Source organism: Sarcophilus harrisii, chromosome 5 (genome assembly GCF_902635505.1).
Source record: "Sarcophilus harrisii chromosome 5, mSarHar1.11, whole genome shotgun sequence".
In the NCBI taxonomy this organism is placed as follows: domain Eukaryota; kingdom Metazoa; phylum Chordata; class Mammalia; order Dasyuromorphia; family Dasyuridae; genus Sarcophilus; species Sarcophilus harrisii.
Window position 1 is genome coordinate 56886468 of NC_045430.1, and position 21523 is coordinate 56907990.

Sequence of the window (21523 nt, forward strand, 5' to 3'; positions counted from 1 at the left end):
ACCATCCCAGTATCTTTGCTAAGAAAATCCAAAAAGGGAGATCCAAAAAAGTCAGACACTATTAAAAAATGACTAAATAATGAAAAAAATTAAATTTTAAAAAATACTATGAAATATAGGCCACAATTAAATTAAAATCATTTGCATATTTCAAGTTTAGTAAACTCTCTGACTTTCTCTTGTATAAATCCCTAAACTAAAAACATTAGTCCCATTATTGATTCACCACACTTTAAAATTGGATATGGATTTTTTTTTTTTGGTAATAGGCATTGTCACACAGGCACAGCACAGTTGATAATCATCTTCAGAGCCAGAGTGATCCTTCTTTGATATCCAGGCTATGTTGTTGGAATCTTTACAAACTGTTAAGCCATTGGAGTTGATAGAGACAATAATTATCTAATTTAGCATGGTTCAATATGATTGATTTCATCTTAGAAAGAGATATTTTGGGCCAGAACTTGAAACAAGGTACTAAGTACAACTGATAGAAATGATGCTTGTGTTCACACCTTTAGAGAGCTCATAAGTATCTAAGTACTCAATGGAGTTCACACGTTTGGGAGATTTCAGGGCTTAGTATGAGATATCTGAATTCACACCTCCCTTGAAGTTCTTAGGGCCAGAGGGCACTCTGGGATATAACCCAGAATCCCTCTCTCTCCAGAAGGAGGAGTTAACCTTTGGGAGATCATATATATACAGGAAGCTCTTAGAGCTGGAAAGAGTTACATGGGAAAATTCCCAGGGGTTGGAGAGGAGCACTCTGGGAGGAAGCCTACAAGCCTTGTCTTTGAGGCAAGAGAGATTCATTGCATCTTCCACCTTGGTGCTGGCTGGAGGCTGAAGAAAGCAGAGGCAGAAGCCAAGGACAAAGCTGCAAGAGCTCTTGGAACCAAGCAGAGAAATAGGCCTCTGAGCTAACTGGGCTATATTGAGGGACACAATAAAAGATCTGAACTTTTATCACCTGGCTGTGTTTTGGAAAAAGAACATCAACACTATGTGACCCTGGACAAGTCCCTTAACCTCTCAGTATCCTAGGCAATTCTGTAAAACTATAAACTGCAGAGAAAGTACCAACCCTAAATCTGGAATATCCCCATATCAATTCAGTCAAGAAAATTAAAAGGGAATATCCAGCTTTACTGTAATTTAAAAGAATAATGAATTCTTAATTTTAAAAAGGTCAGGAAATAAAGCATCACTGAGATGGAGTCAAAGAGAGAATGAGTTCTTATCATTTTTAATGAGAATAAAAGCAGCAAGATATAGTGGACAGAGCTCTATTTATTAGCTGTATGAGCATGAGAAAATCATTTAACCTCTCCAGGTCTCAAGCAAGTGACTAAGATCATAATTTGTAGATGTCTTATGATTTGCCTTAGTGGAGGCAGTGCCCCTTCCAGGTCATATTTAAATGGATACATGTATTTTCAGGATACAAAAGTATATTAAACCAACTATTTAGACTTTGAATACTTTTAATCTCTTTATGACATATACAATGATTGTCTATTATTATATTCTTCACACAGTAGCATAATTTTATTTGATCTGCAATTGCAATTATGTAGATACACAATGATTCAGATAACTAGCCAAGATTTAGCACATAGAGGTTTTCTACAGAAGGAATAGCATAATATGAAGTAGATTCATTTGCTATTGAATGACTGAAAGATGAGGCTGGCAAAACCTGGCCTCAAATGCCCAAATATTTGTTCATCTTACTTAAAGCATCACATACTGTATTCAGATCACTTCGGAGGTCCTGGACCACATTCTCAATACTCCTGGTATCCTTCAGTATTTCAACACTCTGTGTATAAGGATTGAAGTACACAGAGAAGGGGCGAGTTATCGACTTGGCAAAGTCTCTGCAGAATAATCACAATAATAAAATGTTAAATAATCAGCTGGCATTGGCAAGAGACGGAGACAGATAAAGAGACAGACAGACAGACAGACACAGAGAGAAGAGAGAAAAAGAGAGAGATGGGGAGTGAAGAACAGAGGGAGAAGGAGAGGGGAAAAAGAGGTCAGGGAAAGAAGATAAAAGAAAAGAGAGAAAGATAGAAGAAAGAGAAAAGAGATTGAGAGATAAAGACTGAGAAGAGAGAAAAGGAAAACAGAAAAAGAGGAAGAAGAGAAGGAAAAAGAGATAGGATAGAGACAAAGAGATGGGGAATGAGGAGGAGAGAGAAAAGAGAAAGACAGACGAGAAAACAACATAGAGAGACAGACACAAAGGGAGAAAGAGAGGAAGGAAGGAGAGAGAGAGAGAGGAAAATTATCTTCTTTAGATAGGAAAGGAAATACATTTACCTCATTTTTTCTTTTGCTTCTTCAAAACTTTCAGAAACAAAGTAGGCTTCCTGAAAAGTAGTGATAAGGCATTCCTGCAAGCAAGTTGTCTTTGGGTCAAATGCTTTCACACATGCCTTGTCAGACAGTGCATGCTGCAAAAGATATCCCAACACTTGTTAAACTCCATAATGAGACCCTGACATCACATGGTTACGATATATTCCATCATAGAAGAATTCTCAACCCCACTCCCTTAGCCTCACTTAGCCTCCCATGAATTATGGAGCTCTCCCATGCATAAGGTAAATTACAGGTTATCTTTTTTTAAGTCTATTAGATATTGAGGGGGGAAATGGGATTATGGCATTATTTTACTTATGATCAGCAAAATTCATAATGAAGGATAGTTAGTTCAAAGTCATACCCCAACAAGTATAGAATTTTAAATCTAAACTATGTATAGGAGCAGCACGACCTAAATACACTCATAAATATATCTTTATAAGAAATGTCCTGAAATTTCATTTAAATGGCAGAAGTAATAATTACCTGAGTAGAGAGATAATTGGGGCTCTGACTGAACTATTCGTGGAAATCATCAGAGGACATTTTTAGGTCAGATAGTGAGCATCTTGAGAGTAACTTTAAAAGTGAGTGATTCTGGATCACTAGGTGGTGCTGTGTTTAGAGCACCAACCCTGGAGTCAGGAAGACCTAAATTCAAATCCAGTCTCAAACAATTACTAGTTGATTAACCCTGGAAGCCACTTAATCCTGATTGCCTCCAATAAATAAAAATCAAATTTAAAAAGTGAGTGATTATGTATTGAAGATGACTTAGGGGAATGAAAAGGGAAGGAGAGAATTAATAAAAGGGATGGCAATTTGTACCCAAAGCAAATATTAAGAAGAAGGGAAACAAACATTATTACTTTGTAAAAAGTCATCAGAACAATTTTACTGATTACATGATTGTACTGAGAACTATAAGGAATGATGAGTGACTGTAGTTTCAAAACAGGCAGAAAGACAGGGAGTGTTGGTGGCCTTCCTTCCGCCTTCATATTTTCATCTGCTAATTTGATAACCTGTATTTGCCTTAATTAAGGATTTTTGTTTGTTTGTTTTGGACGCAGATAAGAATAAACATGACCATTTTTACATACAAATGACAACACAAAACCAAAATTGAATATGAAATCATAATTGTGTATGTTGTGGATTTTTTTAAGCACACAATAAATTTAAAACACTGATTTTATTACTGCCCCATTTGGAGGTATCTCCATACTTCCTTTTGCTTTCTTCTGTATACTTCATAAATGTTCCATTAACATTCTTCTATTTTTCTTTTTTTATTACTCCCACTCTTGGTTCTGAGAACTCTTTCTTCCATAAAATAATAACAATAAATTATTACACTTGTAAGAAAAACCCCTATTTATTGAGCATGTTGAAAATGTATGTCTCATGCTTATTTATCTAATATACAGGGTATAGTTCTTCAAGGTCTAGCTCAGTTGTCCCCTCCTATAATAAGATCTTCCAGGGCAGCTAGATGTTGCAGTAGATAGAGCCCTTATGTTAGGAGGACCTGAGTTCAAATCTGGCCTCAGACACTTAACACTTCCTAGCTGTGTGACCCTGGGCAAGTCACTTAACCTCAGCCAAAAAAAAAAGATCTTCCCTGATTCTTGCCCCAAACTCAATACTCTCTTCCACCTGCCATTACTTTGTACAAGTTATTGATATTCATTTATCCTGTACATCTCTATCTACATCATAATAGGACATAAGATATCCTTGAGATCTAGGCCTCTATTTTTCTTGTCTTTGGAGTCTAAACACACAGCATAGTACCAGTAAGCAAAGTATGATCTCATCTCAACACTCCAAATTCTCCTCTCATTAGGCAGGAGGAGAATTTGGAGTGTTGAGATGAGACTTGCCCTATTGTTATAGACAAACAATGGGACAGATACTAGCTAAAGATTTTCCATCCGTCCCCCCAAAAAACCTCCCACCCCCACCCAGAAGTGGCGCTATAGAAAGCATGCTTAAGCTGATAGAAGACCAAGGGCTACTTATAACTTGGGAACAGATAGCTAGACTTCTGGGTACATTAAAGCGCACCTCCCCTTGGTTCTCAGAGGAAGAGCAAATCTCTCCAGATAATTGGACTTTAACTGGGCAACAGCTCTCCACATATTACAATGAAAACGGTCCTCATTCAATTCAATATGTATACAATATAATACAGTTGGCCTTAAAAAATCATATAAGTTATAGAAAAAAGAAAAGTTCTAGGAACAGCCAGGTGAGGAAGCCTGAGGAAAAAGAGGAAGACAATGAACAGATTAATGACCATATCTCCACAGGGCATGGAGACTTAAGTGAGGCTCAAGGGTGTGGTGAATCTGAGGCAGCTTCAGCCCATTACACACATGTGCAAAAATGTTTGTAGCAGCTCTTTTTGTGGCAACAAAGAATTGGAAAATGAGTAGATGCTCATCAATTGGAGAATGATTGAACAAGTTGTGTTATATGAAGGTAATGGAATATTATTATTCTATAAAAAATGATGAACAAGTTAATTTTAGAAAGGCCTGGAAAGATTTACATGAACTAATGCTGAGTGAAACAAGCAGAACCAGAAATATATGGTACACAATAACAGCTAGAATGTGAGATTATCAACTATTAAAGACGTGGTCTTCTCAGTGATCCAAAGCAATCCCAATAAACTTTGGACAGAAAATGCAATCTGCACCCAGAAAAAGAGCTAAGGAGGACTGAATGTAAATTACACATACTATGTTCACTTCTTTTTTTTTTAATCTCTCCCATGGTTTTTCCCTTTTGTCCTAATTTTTCTCTCCCCATGTGGCTCATAAAGCAATGTGCATTAAAAAAACTTAATTAAAAAAAGAAAAACAAAATATGCCTGAGCACTGCAGAAATGGCTTTTGAGTCCTCAACACACAGAGAACACCTTCTCTTGTTATTTTTCTCTTCTACCAGTTTCATCTGTCTTGATAAATGTGTATGTGAAACTGGAACCACAGAAGAAATCTTCCAGTGAATGCATTCTCCCCTTCCAGAATAGCTTCATTATAAGCAAAAGGTCACTACACCTGCAAATGCATCTGGGATAAATTCACTGCAGTGCATTGAACATTTGAGATCTTTGGTTCCACATGACTAACAATTCTTTCCACTTAGAAAAACCATCTTTTCTAAAGAAAAACTTTTTTTTCATTTTTTTTTTAAATTTCAAAATGAATGGCTCTTTAGGAGGATTATGTTGTTCCCATACAAAGAATGATAAGATCATTTGGGCTTATTTTCTTTTTCAAATTTAAAGGTTATTCTCTTTTTAGTCAAACATTAAGTTTACATGTTATCTATGTTATATTTCTCTAATTATCTATCTGCCCATTCACCTATTCACATGGAAAGGCAATGCAATGATGGGTTTGGCAACTTCACCACCTCTCCAAACCAATCTGCAGCCACTCCTTTCAACCCTTGAGAATTTCTGCTAGAGTGATAGCAGAAAAGAACTATGGCATAGGCAGATGGGTTTGAATTTGGATTTTTCAAACCTGGGTTTGAATCCTGCCTTCATTACTTACTGTGAAATCAAGAGCAAGTCACATCCCTTTTCCAATCTCAGTTATCTTACCTGAAAAATGGAGATGATGGGATATATACTTACTTACTTTGCAGGCTTATTAAATGGTTCAAATGGGATAATATATATTAAGCACTTTGAAAACCTCAACATATTATGTAAATGTTAGCTATTAAAAGTAATGGCTGAAATGTAGCACTTATATATTTAAATTACATAATTACATATAATTACAAAGCATTTTCAACATATTACTACTAATAATAGCTAACATATAGTGCTTTAAGGTTCTGAAGTGCTTTACATATAAATAAATAAAATATTTATCAAATTCTTATTATGTGGGTCAGGAATTATATATTATTAGCAATATATGTATCAGGCACATGTATTATTATTATTATCAATATCTAACATTTATGTAGCCCTTCAATGTTTTCAAAGAGCTTTTACATATATAACTTCATTATATTCTTCCAACAATTCTATAAAGTGGTATTATTAATCCCATTTTACAGATGAGGAAACTGAGACTGACAAATAATTTGCCCAGGATTTTACAGTTAGTAAGTGTCTGAGGCAGGATTCAAACTTTGGTCTTTGTGACTCAAATTCTAGTACTCTAAGCATTACTTTAAGCCGTTTTCTCTCCAGAACCTAACAGGACTCTTTAGGGTAGCAAATAAAAGTGAGGAGCACAAAAAATACATATTGCCATTCTTCAAAGCATCCAAAAGATGCTAGCAATCTCACGTATTATAAAGCTCTCTTCAAATCACCTATAGAATTTTTCTTTTTCCTTTTTTTTGGTAGTAAAATCAATGAAGTTTTTATCATGGAAAAATTCTTACTATGGAAATGTTGTAGTAGATATATACCCAACTGATCTCATATTGTCTTCTGTCACTGGTAAAGGCAATTTATGTGGATCAAGAGTGGTCCAGTAGATTAATTTGACACTCTGCTAAATCCTGGTATAGCAGGTACCCAGAGGCTAGAGTATAGTACTCAGAATACTGACCCAAGATTTAAGAAAAATCAGTATTCTTAGAGCATTTTATTTATAACTATAATCATTTTGGCAATAATTATAATATCATTCAACTAATGTAACACTGGAAGAAGAAAATAAAAAATAGTATTTAGATCTTTTAAGCCTAAAATATGACAAAGAATGCCTATCAACCAAGCTATTATAGGCAGTTAGATGGACAATCTAATAATACATATGTGTATGTTTGTGTATACATGTGTGTATAGATGTGTGTATTTGTGTGTGTAGTAGATGTGTGTGTGTATGTATTTTGGACAAACACTATGGATGCACAATGATTTAGTCCCAAACTGAATAGGAGGAAGAAAAGTAGGGAGATTGGAAAATTAGAAGTAGGGAGTACTTCTAATGACCCCAAGCTTCTAGCTTTAATAGCAATATTCATCCAGTGATGCCATCTGCTTATGAGTCATGGAACACCATAGTCTCCAAAGAATTAACACTGTAGGTCACCCAAAGGGCAATGGAGAGGTGCATGGCAAGCACAAGCAGGCAGCAGCATATTACTAATGAACAACAGTGTAGGAAAAATAACATGGGAAATCACCAGAACAGCATATGACCAGAAAAATAGGTGTCCCAGTCCTAAAACTATAACAAAGGATAAGTGATAAAGAGTCCATATATCCTTCTGATCAATGCAATGTCAAAAAATTTTAGGATCAGTGTATATCTAGAATTGAAAGGGTTCTTAGAGGTCATCTAGTCCAGGTATGCCAAATACATAGTCCAAAGAGTACAAGAGAACCTATTTCAAAAGTAATTGGGAAATATTAACAAAATTAAAATAGAATAGAATACAGATGATATTAACTTGTGGTTTTCTAAATCAATCTGTTGATGGCAGGTATCCTTATATGCTCCTTAGTGGCCCTCATTTATATTTGAGTTTGACTCTAATCTAGTTCAATCCTCTAATATAAAGATAAATTTAAAAGATCATGCAGTATGCATTAGAACAGAAAGTTGAATCCAGATTTTGTCACTGTACTGTGCTAGCTCCTAAGTTCTAGAGGAAGGTTCCTTGCTTGTTGATTAAACCCCCTATTCAATATTTTCAGAAGGATATGGATTAACGTCAAGAAGGATGAGAAGATATGGATAGACTGATCTCTGAACCCATGAAGGAAGTAGCTACATCATGAGGATCTTTTATCTATCAAAGTTGTGAAAAAATAAAATATAAGCTTTTTGGTTCACACTGTAAACAATGAGTATAATTGTAGACAATTACAGCTACACACATTGTAGACAATTAGAAGACAATGGATCTAATCTACTTTATAAATTGTTAGAATGTAAGATATTATTAATAACAATATTGGTAATATAGGCTTTGTATGACTTTATCTTCAGTTTACTGCTGAATGTAATTCTGGTACTCAATATGTACTAAGTCAACAAAATTTAACCAGAATGTATTGAATGTCTACTATACTAGAGATACATTACTAAGTTCATAGGGAAGGGAAGTACAGGTAATAATAATACTCTTTAGTTTCCAAAGTATATAGTATCTATTTGGAATCTCAAAACAACCATATGAGAGATATGTATTTGCTAGAGGAATTAATATTTCCATTCTACAGATGAAGAACCTAAGCTCAGGCAAATTAATTACTTGTCCATTGATAGGCAGCCAGAAAGTATGAGAGGAAGGCTTTGAACTCAGATTCTTCCTGACACCAAGTCCAGTAACTGGTCCACTACATCAAATACTAAGATATTTGTAACTCAAGAAAGCAACTATCAGTAAGGAAAGTAAAGCATAAACACAAATAACTGTACTACACATCAAAATGTGCTCCTTACAATGAAGGGGTATGACATGGGTTCCAGAGACAGATAAGGTTATTGAAATGAAGGGAGGTGGCTAATGAGGGCTATAACTAAAAATAATAAGACTGAGGATTAAGATAATGTTGATGAATAGATAGCATTTATAGAGAGCTTTAAGTTTCATAAAGTGCTTTACAGAGATGATCCTGACACAACAATCTTAAGAGGTAGGTGCTATTATTATGCCCATTTAATGAAGGAAGAAGCTGAGGTAGACAGGTAGCTTCCAGCTAGCTAGTATCTGAAAAATTGTGACAACTGAAAATCATGACTGATTTTTGTTTGTCTGATGATGAATTTGCCTGAATTATGGCCATCCAGACTCAATAGGCTATATCTCAGATAGTTCAGGGAAAAATAAAAGGCTAAAAAAAATTAATAGAAATGTACTCTACCATTACTCCAAGAGGTCCAGACCTTAAAGGAATGCAGGACCTACTTCAATTTGTGGGGCTATTTTTTGTAATGGGCTGAGGTTTGAGTTGATGCACTGAGGTCCCAAGTACGTGAGGCTAAATAGTAATTGGGCTATACTCTATTAATATACATGATTGGATAAAGAATGGTCCCTGCCCACTCTCCGTGCAAGTCCTGATGTGTTGTATAGGAAATGATGATTTTGGTAGGTGGAGGCAGTGAGAGAGACAGGAAGAGAAGCTGGGAGAGATTGGGCCTGGGTTCCATACTCCTAGCTGCTGGTCGTGTGGCTGCTGGTCTAGCTAGCTTCTTGACTCAGCTACACACATTGCTATTGCCCATTCTCTTCCACCTCCGATCCTTCTTCACCGAGAATAAAGACTGACGATTTTCCCCTAATCTGAATTCCTGACCCTGGCTGATTTTAAAATATGCGATCTTCACAATTTTTGCCTATGCGTGTGTCTCTGTCAGTGTCTTCTTTAAGAAATCTATCACAAGGATGGCTCTCAATCTTGTCACATGTCATATGATACTTACCCTAAAATGATTTTTTAATAAATATTGAAGAAAACACTTTCAGGCCTCTAGGGAACCATTTTGTTAATTATTTTCTAATGGTTTATAATAACATTAATATGAAACATCAATAAAACCAGTTAGGCTTGCTGCACAATTTATATTAATATTTAAATAATGAATTTCAAAACACAATTATAGCTATTCTTGTCACTTTATCTAGGTCTCTGTCATGGATCTTTGTTCATTCATTCTCATTCTCTTTTCCTTTTTCTTTTTTTGTGGTTGTAATTATCATCTGCTCTACTATTCTGGTTCCGATCTCTTTTTTCTCCTATGTTATGCTATTTCAAAAATGTATTTCCACATTTCTTTGGCCACTTATTCCTCATATTTGTAGATCTTGATCACTTTATCATATCTCATAAAATTAATGATTAATTTAACCATTAATGAGACTTGGCATTTTTTCCTGTAATTATTATCAATTTGTGTTCCCCTTTTTGAAAACTGCCCTCATATTCTTTGATGGTTTCTCCATTGTGGCCTGGGAATTGTCTTTGTAAATGTTTAACAGCTCCATTTATTCAATTAACAAGGTAAAAAATCACGATGCCCACTGGCCTGAAAAAGGTAATACAGCTTCCAACAAAGAAGTAGCTAAACAGAGAATGTAACTCCTTCACCTCTATATTGTCAAACATTTTAAAGCAGAGATATATTAGATAAATTGGTTTTTACTTAAATCTCTGAAAGATCTATTCTGGATTGACTTATTCTTTTTGTACTTGCTTTTAGAAAGAATGCAGGGTTAATATTCAGGAGACCTGGATTTCTAGTCCTGGCTTTGGTCCTTATAAGGTGGATGACCTTGAGCAATTCCTTCATCCTTTCTCACTTTAGTTTCCTTATATGTAAAAGAATGGGATTGTCTGACATAATTTAGAAGGCTTTTTCCAGAGGACTTGCCTCAAAACTCTCTGCCACCTCACAGTCCTTTCCAGTCTAAATGCATAAGACTTTTTCAGCAACACAAACTATTTTCTTCCCAAATTCTAAAAACATAGAATGTGATAATCACCATTCAAATGAGGGTTGGTTAGGATTAAAAAAAAAAAAAAAAAAAAACTTCAAGATAAAATTATGTTCTTCACCAAATGTAGAGCTAGGATACACACACACACACACACACACACACACACACACACATATAAGCACAAGCACAAGCACATACACACATTTATACATGTATAGGCATGTATACATGTAGGGGATATGTGTGTATGTGTATTTATGTATGTTTGTATTGTTATATGTGTGTATGCATGCTGTGTGTGTGTGTTTTTGTTGTCCAGCCATCACAGATATGTCCAATTCTTTGTGACCCAAATCTTTGTGGCAAAGATCTTGGAGTAATTTGCCATTTCCTTCACCATCCTATTTTACAGATGAGGAAACTGAAGCAAATGGGGTTAAGTGACTTGCCTGACTAGCTAATATCTGAGGCCAGATTTGAAATCAGATCTTCCTGACACCAGAACTGATATTTTATCCACTTCATTACCTAGCTGCCCTCTTGTATATATGTGTGTGTGTGTGTGTGTATGTGTGTGTATATATATACCTACATACATATATGTACATATAGGAATATATATGCATATATTTGCACTTAGCACAGTGCCTGGCACATAGTAGGCACTTAATAAATGTTTATTGATATATATGCTTATGAGAAATAAGCCTGTAAACACAAGTTTTCCTATGAGAGAAAAAATATGGCTATGTATATTTTTTAAACCTACCATAAAATATGTTTCCTGCCAACTAAACCTGATATATCATTTCTGTCCCAATTGTCAAACTGGGCAGTGATGGGGTCAATGCTCCTTTAAAAATTTATAACTGATGCTAACAGTTTTATCTACTTAAGTAAGCTGTTTGGGTCAAAGAGGAATAGAGAATAATTCTATTCTTCAAGCAGTTACTAAATACAAGTTTAAAATATAGTCTCCAAATCTGGTTCTCACTCACTCTGTATTAAAAGTGCTAATATTATGGTAAAACATAACACCTTCTGCAAAGTCACTTAGTCAACAACAAGCATTTATTAAATATTTGGTGCCCTGGGCTAAGTGCCAAGAATTCTAAGACAAAAGACAGTCCCTGCTCTTAAGGAACTTACAATCTAACAAGGGAAACAATATGCAAAATATTTACAAAGAGGCAAAGGGAAAGAGATATGATATGATAAAGATATGATAAATTCAGGGGTATATTGGAGACAGACAATTGTTAAATTTTCAATGTGAGCATTTACAGCTCAGAAATCAAAAAATGTTACAAATGAGGTCTTGATTTATTGTTTGCTATTTCTAAATTAAGAAAAGAATAGAAAAGAAAATAATGCAGATCAAGCCTAAAATTCAGTTAATATGAGCTTTTTTTTTTTTTCAGAATGATTGTTAAACCACTAACACACCCTGTAGTGTTCTTCTTTTCTAAAATATAATCATTCTCTGGGAGCAGATTTCCTGGGGGACTTCTGGAGGCAGCCTTAGTTTGAATTCAAAGTAATAATCATCTCAAATGGAGCCAGCTATTTAAAAATACAATCCTTTATTGTCTCTTCCAAAATAGCCTGGTAAGCTTTCCTTGGTTCCGAGAGATCTTGTTGCTTGTCCTTTGCCTCTGCCAGCTTCAGCCTCCCTTCTTCCGAATCCCCAATTCCGTCCAACTGCAGTCTCTGGCTTCTCAATCTCCTCCACTGACTTCTTGCTGAAGCTCGTCCTTTTATATGCTCTTTTAGAGGTGTGAACTCAAAGGTTGACCCCTCCTCTGAGAGAGTGGGATTGTGAATCTCCCAGATTTGTGAATCTCCAACGCTAATGTGTGAACTGTTAAAAGTGTGAAAGGTGTGAACTCTGAACTAGAGAACTGCTAAGCACAATGCTAAAATTAGACAACTGATTTATCACTTTGTAAGAATCCTAACAATACCCCTGGGTAAATTGGGTACCCTCAACGTTTTCTCTTTGCTGTTGTTGTTCAGTTGTTTTTTCAATCATCTCTGACTCTTTGTGACTCATTTAGACTTTTCTTGGCAAAGATATTAGAGTGTATTGCCATTTCCTTATCCAAGTCATTCTACAGAGGAGGAATTTGAGGCAAACAGGGTTGATACAAACTAGCCAATAAGTTTCTGAGGCCAGATTTGAACCCAGGCCTTCTTGACTCTAAGTTCTTATCTACTATCTCTCTCTTATCTACTATTGTGCCTGATTGCCCATATTTGATTAAAAGTCCTAATAAAGACAATAGATAAAAATTGTTAGCAGCAATATTTGTTTTTTGAAAAAACTGAAACCTGGGCAGCTAGGTGGCACAGTGGATAGAGCACCAGCCCTGAAATCAGGAAGACCTGTGTTCAAATATGGCCTCAGAAACTTAACACTTCCTAGCTGTGTTAGGCCCAGTCACTTAACCCCAATTGCCTCAGGGAAAAAAAAAAATCTGAAACCTAAGAAAAAAACTTGATGAAGACAGCACTGAAGAAGCACTGAGAAACTCTGATAATAAGAGCTTACATATTAGACATTTAACATTCCAGTGACCTCTGTGGAGAGGTGCTATTCCAAACTTTTTAAAGAATCAGTCTCTGACCTTATGAAACTTCAAAAGCTGGTACTCATCAGGAAAAGAGGAGATGATTCATTTTTTTGGATAGAATAACCCTTATAAGGGACTAATGGGTGATTCAGGCAATTATTTAGCAACTGTGACTTGGCCATCTCTGCTATGTAAGTTTCACTCCATGAAGCCTATCTCATCCCAGAAGGATCTAGCCCCTCAAAGGTCAGCCAAATAATTCATCTGCTAGGAATTCTGTCTCTAACAAATAACGTAATGGTTAACGTAATAAATAATGGAATGGTTAATTTCAGGGAGCTGAAGGCAAAAACCAAAAAACAAAATAATGTGAGAATTTAGGGAAAGATGAGCTTTCAAACTGGACTTTAAAAATCTATTCCAATAAAGCCTTACATATCTGGCTCCCAACTATCCAAACCTTGGGTTTATCTAAATTTTTTTGAAGACTAAAGCCAGGAATGAACTACAAAGAATACTAGATAGAATTTACAAATAACCCTTTAAATTTTGCAAAAGTGCAAAATTACATACATAATTGCATTTGCTATGACTGCTTGTGAGAGAGATGCTATTATTATCTCCATTTTACAAGGAAACTGAGCCTGAAAGAGATGGGACCTTGCTCAAGGTAATATTTCTAATAACTGTCTGATGCAGGATTTGAACTTCACCCTTCCTAAATCCCACTCCAACACTGCAACCCAATGTTTTGCTTCAGTCATTTCAACTATGTCCAACTCATGACCCTATTTGGGGTTTTCTTGGCAAAGAGTAGTGTTGTTTCTTTCCTCAGGTCATTTTACAAAAGAAGAAACTGAGGTTTACAAATGAAGAAACAGAGTTCAGTGCTTGCCCAGAGCCAGTTAAGTGTCAGAGGCCAAATTTGAACTCAGTCCTAACTTCAGCATCCTATCCACCTCACTATATATATATTACTGTCCACCTAATACATACACCTCTCATTGTCTTGAAGCCAGGGCTGGGCTAGAATACTAGGAAATAAAGATTAGACTGAGGAGAGTTAGGGATTTGGCCTTGGGGCAAGGACAAAGAGGAACTAAAGGAATTGTAGTCTGAATAAATTTTTATTTATTTGGATTACCTTTGTTTCCATTCATCAGGAATGTGAAGTTCTACAATGTGCAATATTAGATTTTCTGACCACTGGAATACTCTTCCTGCTCATCTCTACATGTGTTTTTCTTTACTTCTTTAGTACAGTTCAAATCTCATCTTCTGTAAAAGGCCTTATGCGGACTCCCTCACTGCTTTTACCCTCCAAGTTTACTTCCCAATTACTTTATATGCTGCATATGGTCCACAATACTCCTGAGTGTGGCACAAAGCAGATTAAAACATAATTGGGAGATATTGAACAAAATACATAAAAATACAATAAAATGGAGATGATGTTAACAAATATTTTTCTAAGTCAATATGCAGCTGACCTTATGACCTTTATGTTTCATTTAGTGCTCCCCATTTCTATTTGAATTTGTCACTACAGCTCTAAGAAACTCAAGCAATTAATCTTCATCTGGCTCATTATTGCTTCTGATATTTTTCTGAATTGTAGAAATGTTCCAAAGTGGTCAGTGGGGGAGAATAGAAAGTATTTGACATTCTGAGAAAGGAAGAATAGATATGTCCCCAAAGTGATAAAAATGAATAATAATAATGAATAAGATGTCCAACAGACAATGAGAGGATGCCTAATATTGTAGATAACTACAAATTGTAAAATTTGGAAGATCCACCAATCTAATCATATGATATCTGTTTTCATTCAATTCCAATGGCTTCCCATCAGTTCCAGGATGAAATATAAATCTCTCTGTTTAGCTTTTAAAACATTATATGCCCTGGCTCCATGCTATTTTTCCAATTTTATTGGACATTAAGCTACATCCCACACTTTCTCTAGTCAAACTGGACTTTTCTTTGTCCCTCATCCATTACATTCTATCTTTCATCTTCATGTCTACTTTATCTTATATTTTTACCTCCTATAATTTCTTTCTTCCTTTAAGTCCTAACTTGGAAATGATCTTTCTCCCTGTTCCACCTCAATTGTTAATGTCCTCTCCCAGACTATCTTGTATATAACAATTTTGTATATATTTGTATTTGTTAATTTTATATTTATGCTATATTTATGTTTACATGTGCTTGCTGTTTCCTCAATTAAAGTGATAAGTACTTGTATCTCCAGCACTCAATAAGTACTTAGGTTGTTGCTCTTCATTCCCAAAGAGGATCAAAATTATATCATTATGTTGTAGTCCAATTATAGGGTGTCTGACATGGCTGATCAGAGTTCAGAATGTTCTACCACATGCTGGCCACAAATAGTTTAAAAGGATATAAACACTTACTATGATACTCATAAGCTCAGGCAAGTCACTTAATCTCTGTCCTTCAACTATAAAATGAAAATGATAATAGCATCTATATCATAGTATTGCTATGATGTAGCACCTACTGTGTGCCAGGCACTTAATAAATATTATCCCCTTGGAACCTCACAAAAATACTAGGAGGTAGGGCCTAAATGAGATAATATTTGTAAAGAACTTAGCACAGGGCGTGACACATAGTAGGCACTTAATAAATATTCTTTTTCTCTTCCCTCTTTTCACCTTCTTTATGCCAATAAATCAAAGATCCATTTATAAAGTGCAATTAGTTTTATATTTTGTGACAGGTAACATAGAATAGTGGAAGACCTGGTTAAACCTCTTGTTGAGCTCCTCCAGAATAAGGACTGTTGTGGGGTTTTGTTTTTTGGGTTTTTTTATTTAATGGGGGGGGGGGTGCTTTCTTTGGATCCCTAGCACCATGCTGGACATATAGTAAACTATAAGAGGCATTTTTTCCTATCCTCATTAGAAGTGTCTTGTGGTGTTGAAAAAAAGCTTGAAAGACATAATTTCTGGATAATTAGTCGTTCTATTAGTAATGCCACCATTAAAAAAAAAAAGTGACATTCTCAAATGCCAAAGGCAATCATGGTGATGGGTTTATGGCTTAAATTCCCTTAAATGAGGGGTATTCTAATGATAGCAAACAACTCTGATTGGTTAACAATTAATGAGTCCAGTGAGGGGCTAAGAGAATATCCCTATACAGACCACCCCCAATCTTGAACAATTAAGTTAAAGAACTGTATCCCCAGCCCAAACCTGTACAAGTTGGGTGGAGTAGCAATACTCAGAATGAGGAGAACGTTAATCCTGTCTTCCCATGGCCCTGACCTTGAGACGTTCAACAAGAAAATAGGACTGGGGGGAAAAACTGGGGTCTCCTCAATTTTAATAATTGTTTATTAATATTATTGTCTCTCGTATTATTAATAGTATTATTAATTATATATATATATTTTAATATATAATAATATATTAATTATATATAATATATTATATAATTAATAATAATAGTAATAATATGAGCGATAATAATATTAATATATAATATATATATTATATAATAATATATATTAATTAATATGAGAGAAATAATCCTTTTTTTCAGTCTGTATTGGTGGTCAAAAGACTGAGTTGCTTTTTGGAGGGTTTTGTTTTGTGTTTTTTTTGGCACCCTGGGGTTTACAAGGTATAGAGTTTTTAAAAATTTGAAGCCTAAAAACTTTAAAATTTCCTGTAATGTTGGTTCCAGAGACAGCATGGTAGTGTAAATAAAAAGCTGACCTCAAAGTCAGGAAACCATATCCCGTCTGTGACACATCCTAGCTATGTCACACTGAAAGGAAATTACAGAGAAGATGCTGACCTACTTTAGCAGAGGGTCAGATAGGCACCATAGTGGAGAGAGTGACCTGAGTTCACATCCAATTTCAAATACTTACTAGCTGTGTGACCCTGAACAAGTCATTTAATTCTGCCTTAGTTCCTCTTCTGTAAAATGGCAAACTATTCCAGGATTATTTTTTTTTTTTGGCTGAGGCAATTGGGGTTAAGTGACTTGCCCAGAGTCACACACTAGAAAGTGTTAAGTGTCTGAGGTCACATTTGAATTCAGATCCTCCTGACTTCAGGGTTGGTGCTCTATCCACTGCGCCACCTAGCTGCCCCTATTCCAGAATCTTTGAAGAAAATCTCAAATAGACTCATAAAGAATCAAGGCACAAATGAGCAACAACAAAAACTTTGGCAGAAGGAACTCCTCACTGGGTGCTCATTATTCCAATGAAATCATGGGGTCCCATCCCTATCCTATTCTACATATTTTGTATTCACATGTAAATACAAATACTTCTTTATGGGCTGCATTCTCCTCAGTGAAATGTAAGCTTCTTGAGAACAAGAATTAGTTCATTTTTATCATTGCCATCTCCCTTACCTGGTCCAGTGCCTTACACATACTGTTATGCCCTAATTGTCCTATTCAGTTACTCTGCCTCAGGTTATAATCAATCCCTCTTAATGTTAGGATAAAGGTCTTATATCTTAGACCTTAGGCTATATCATTGGATAAAGGTCTTTATCCATTTTAGACATCATTAAAATATCAAGAGCCTCTCCAGTACCTCCCTTCATTATGTCATCCTAGGTGCCTGCCTCCATTATGTCATCCTCAGCCTAGGTTCCTCTCCCCATTAGGTCATCCCCATCCAGGTACCTCCCCCATTATGTCATCGTTCTTGTAACCTATAAAAGAATCTTGTATCTGACATTCACTGCTGCATTCTTGGAGACAATAGTCTCATTTAGCCCTGGGACCAAACCATGGATCCATTTGGTCCCAGTAAATCTCTCACATTTAAATAAATTATTAAATTGTTCTCTGATCTCTATCTTGTTCAGTTTCTCTAGCATTAACATGAAACACATTTTAGAGGTCCCAAAATATTGTGTGTATGTGAATATAAAGATAACTTTTTTTGGGAAAACTATGCTAGACTGCTCCAGTTTTAGTAAATTAGTAAACTAGATTGTTCCAGTTTTCATCTAAAAATTATAAATCAAACACAAACACACTTGGCCTTTCTGTTGATTGCTGCCCTTTGTTACTAATCTATTTGTATCATACTATGAAAACCATAAATGCATGCCCATTTTCTGAAGTGTAAAAAGATAGGTCAGCACTCACACCTAAAGTGATAAATCTTTGGTATTAAATATTTAAGAGATATTTGGAAGTATGAATGCTCAGGACAACAAATCAATATTTTCTGTTACCTTGAACCAGATTCCTAAGCAGGACATTTGCATGCAGCAATACATACCTTTAATTCTCCAATGGAAGAAAGGAGCCCTGCTCCATAGGCTCGAAGCTGCCCTTCTTGTTTGCAAAGTCCAAACTCAATAGTAAAGAAGTAACACTAAAAAAAAAAAAAAAAAAAAAAAAAAAAAAAAAATGCAAGAACAAAAATCAATTGAATTTGAATTGAAAATATTTCAATATAGGAAAATGGCATCCAGTAGGTAATGTTACTTGAAAAATTCGATGTTCTTTTAAATCAGTTTGAATGAAAATACCCTTCAAGATTCTAATCTTCTGATGTCTAACCATTCCCTAAATTTAGGAGTGATTTAGGAGCTAAACCCAGTGTGAGGCAACTGAAGCTTTTCTCCAGATAGCATGAAAATTTAGAGGGAACAAAAAATTTTAATAATAATTTTAAAAATTATGCAGTTTCCAATTTTATTATATTCTGATGACTGTCACTCCTTTATCACTATAAAAATGTTAAGAATAATTAAATGAACTTGGAATCTACTGAATGCAATACTTGCTCCCCTAACTGTCCACCAGCAACTTCTGATGATTTTCTCCTTGGCTCAGCCCCCAAAATGCTCTAGCTCAAATGGCAGCCTCTTCAAAAATGACCTCATGCTATCCCAGGATCTTCCCCATGTGACCCAGTATTGCAAGATGTCTGAAATTCCTCAATTACAGTTAATTTGAGGGTTGAGTCAATTTGAAGTGGGCTATGGTCCCTTTAAGAAACTATTTCCTATTGGTCTGTGATCCCTTTCAGATTCTCAGCCCTTTCCTGGGGAAAGCATATCCTCCTCCCTAGATAAGATCTTTCCAGGATGCCAGGGCCTTTGATTCAATTACAAATCCTGATCAAAAAGCATCCCTTTGAATTCCAATAGGAGATCCAGACTGTCCCAGCCCCCACTGGGTCTGAGCCAACTTGGGCTGTCCTAACCCCCACCAAGACATTCAATATAATAGTTTCCATCAACAAAGGTCTTTTGCAGATGGACCTTGGTAGCTCCCTTTATTGCCAGGACCTTCTGTCCACTGAGAATTGCATTCTCAGTGCAAAACTCCATTTTCCATAGATCTGACACTATAGAAGTCAGTCTCTTGGTAAACTGATTCCTATCTAATAAACTTTCATTTGCAACTAATATTTCGGAAATGAATGAATTCTTTCACTCCTAAAACCTGCGGCCGATTTAAAGGAAATTCTTAACAATTCTTTTACAGCCATTAACCTCTAGACCACCAGGGATCTAGACCACTCAAACAGCATCAAATTCCAATTTGCTCCAAACTGAAATAGGCATCAAAATTACTACTACTAAAATAAGAATTTTAGTTCCTTCCATCATCAAAGATGATACAGTAGAATATCATTATTTTCCACCTTGGATCTCAATGTGGACATATGATTCCTCCTGTAATATAAGAACTACATGTAGAGAGAAAAATTGGACATGATTCAGTTAGTTCATAATGTAAGCATTAGTCTTATCCTCTTAATAATGGTGAAATAAAAGGTAATGTGGAATTTAGTAAGCAGCCGAAATGAATTCATAAGATTTGCTAAACTCATCTAATGTATAATGGTGATTCAACAATAAGAAAGCAACATGGACTTGTTTATTTGATGACTAAACATTCTAGATTCAGATTTTTATTTCAACTCAGCCAAATCAGAAGGGAAAAAAGAGAGAAGAAAAAAGAGGAAGAGAAAGAAGAAAATGAAGAAGAAAAAGAGGGAAAGGAAGAAAAGAAGGAAAAAGAAGAGGAAGAGGAGAAAAAAGGAGGAAAAGGAAGAAAAGGAAGAGAGATAGAAGAGTGACAGAAGAATGAGAAGGAGGAAAGAAAAATCACAGGTTAACAAACTTAGAGTTGAAAAGGATATTAGAGATTATCTTTTCTACATTTGGCTTCATTTTAAAGATGAGAAAAATCAAATCACAGAGTTCAAGTGACTTGCCCAAAACCAAAAAGGTAGTTAAGTGTTAGAAATAAGATTAGGATCAGTTCCCAAACTGTGCTCTATCCACAGCACTCTTGGGGCACTTAGTAAACTCACAAGGACACCACCCCAGGAAAATGCAATGACATCACAACAACTGTTGGACATTGTGGCAACTAGTAGGTTGAAGGTAGTTCACAGTTTCAATATTAAATCATTCTGTATTATATCTTTTAGAAGCTGGATTTGGGGTGCTTAGTATGATTTTTTAAAAAGGAAGGCAAGCATTTTGGAGAGCAATATGGAACTATGCTCAAAAAGTTATCAAACTGTGCATACCCTTTGATCCAGCAGTGTTACTACTGGGCTTATATCCCAAAGAGATCATAAAGAAGGGAAAGGGACCTGTATGTGCACGAATGTTTGTGGCAGCCCTTTTTGTAGTGGCCAGAAACTGAAAACTGAGCAGATGCTCATCAATTGGAGAATGGCTGAATAAATTGTGGTATATGAATATTATGGAATATTATTGTTCTGTAAGAAATGACCAACAGGATGATTTCAGAAAGGCCTGGAGAGACTTACACAAACTCATGCTGAGTGAAATGAGCAGGACTAGGAGATCATTATATACTTCAACAACAATATTATATGATGATCAATTCTAATGGACCTGGCCGTCTGCAGCAATGAGAAGAACAAATCATTTCCAATGGAGCAGTAATGAACTGAATCAGCTACACCCAGTGAAAGAACTCTGGGAGATGACTAAGAACATTACATTGAATTCCCAATCCTTATTTTTTGTACAATATTTCAGAGTCCGATTCTTTTTGTACGGCAAAATAAGGGTTTGGACATGTAAACTTATTTTGTATTTAATTTATACTTTAATATATTTAACATGTACTGGTCA

General features: G+C 35.5%; 1 protein-coding gene across 2 annotated transcripts in view; it reads right to left on the bottom strand.

Annotated features, from left to right (window-relative positions):
• Nucleotides 1–1469: 1469 nt before the first annotated feature.
• Nucleotides 1470–21523, bottom strand: part of TPH2 (tryptophan hydroxylase 2) — a 141839-nt gene continuing 121785 nt past the window's right edge. For both annotated transcript variants that reach the window (XM_031938912.1, XM_031938913.1), the window contains 3 exons: nt 18673–18768; nt 2332–2465; nt 1470–1883 (listed from right to left, as the gene is read on the bottom strand). In XM_031938912.1, coding sequence (XP_031794772.1) covers nt 1709–1883; nt 2332–2465; nt 18673–18768 — 405 coding nt within the window. In that variant the 3' untranslated portion in view covers nt 1470–1708. The remainder of the gene's footprint in view (nt 1884–2331; nt 2466–18672; nt 18769–21523) is intronic.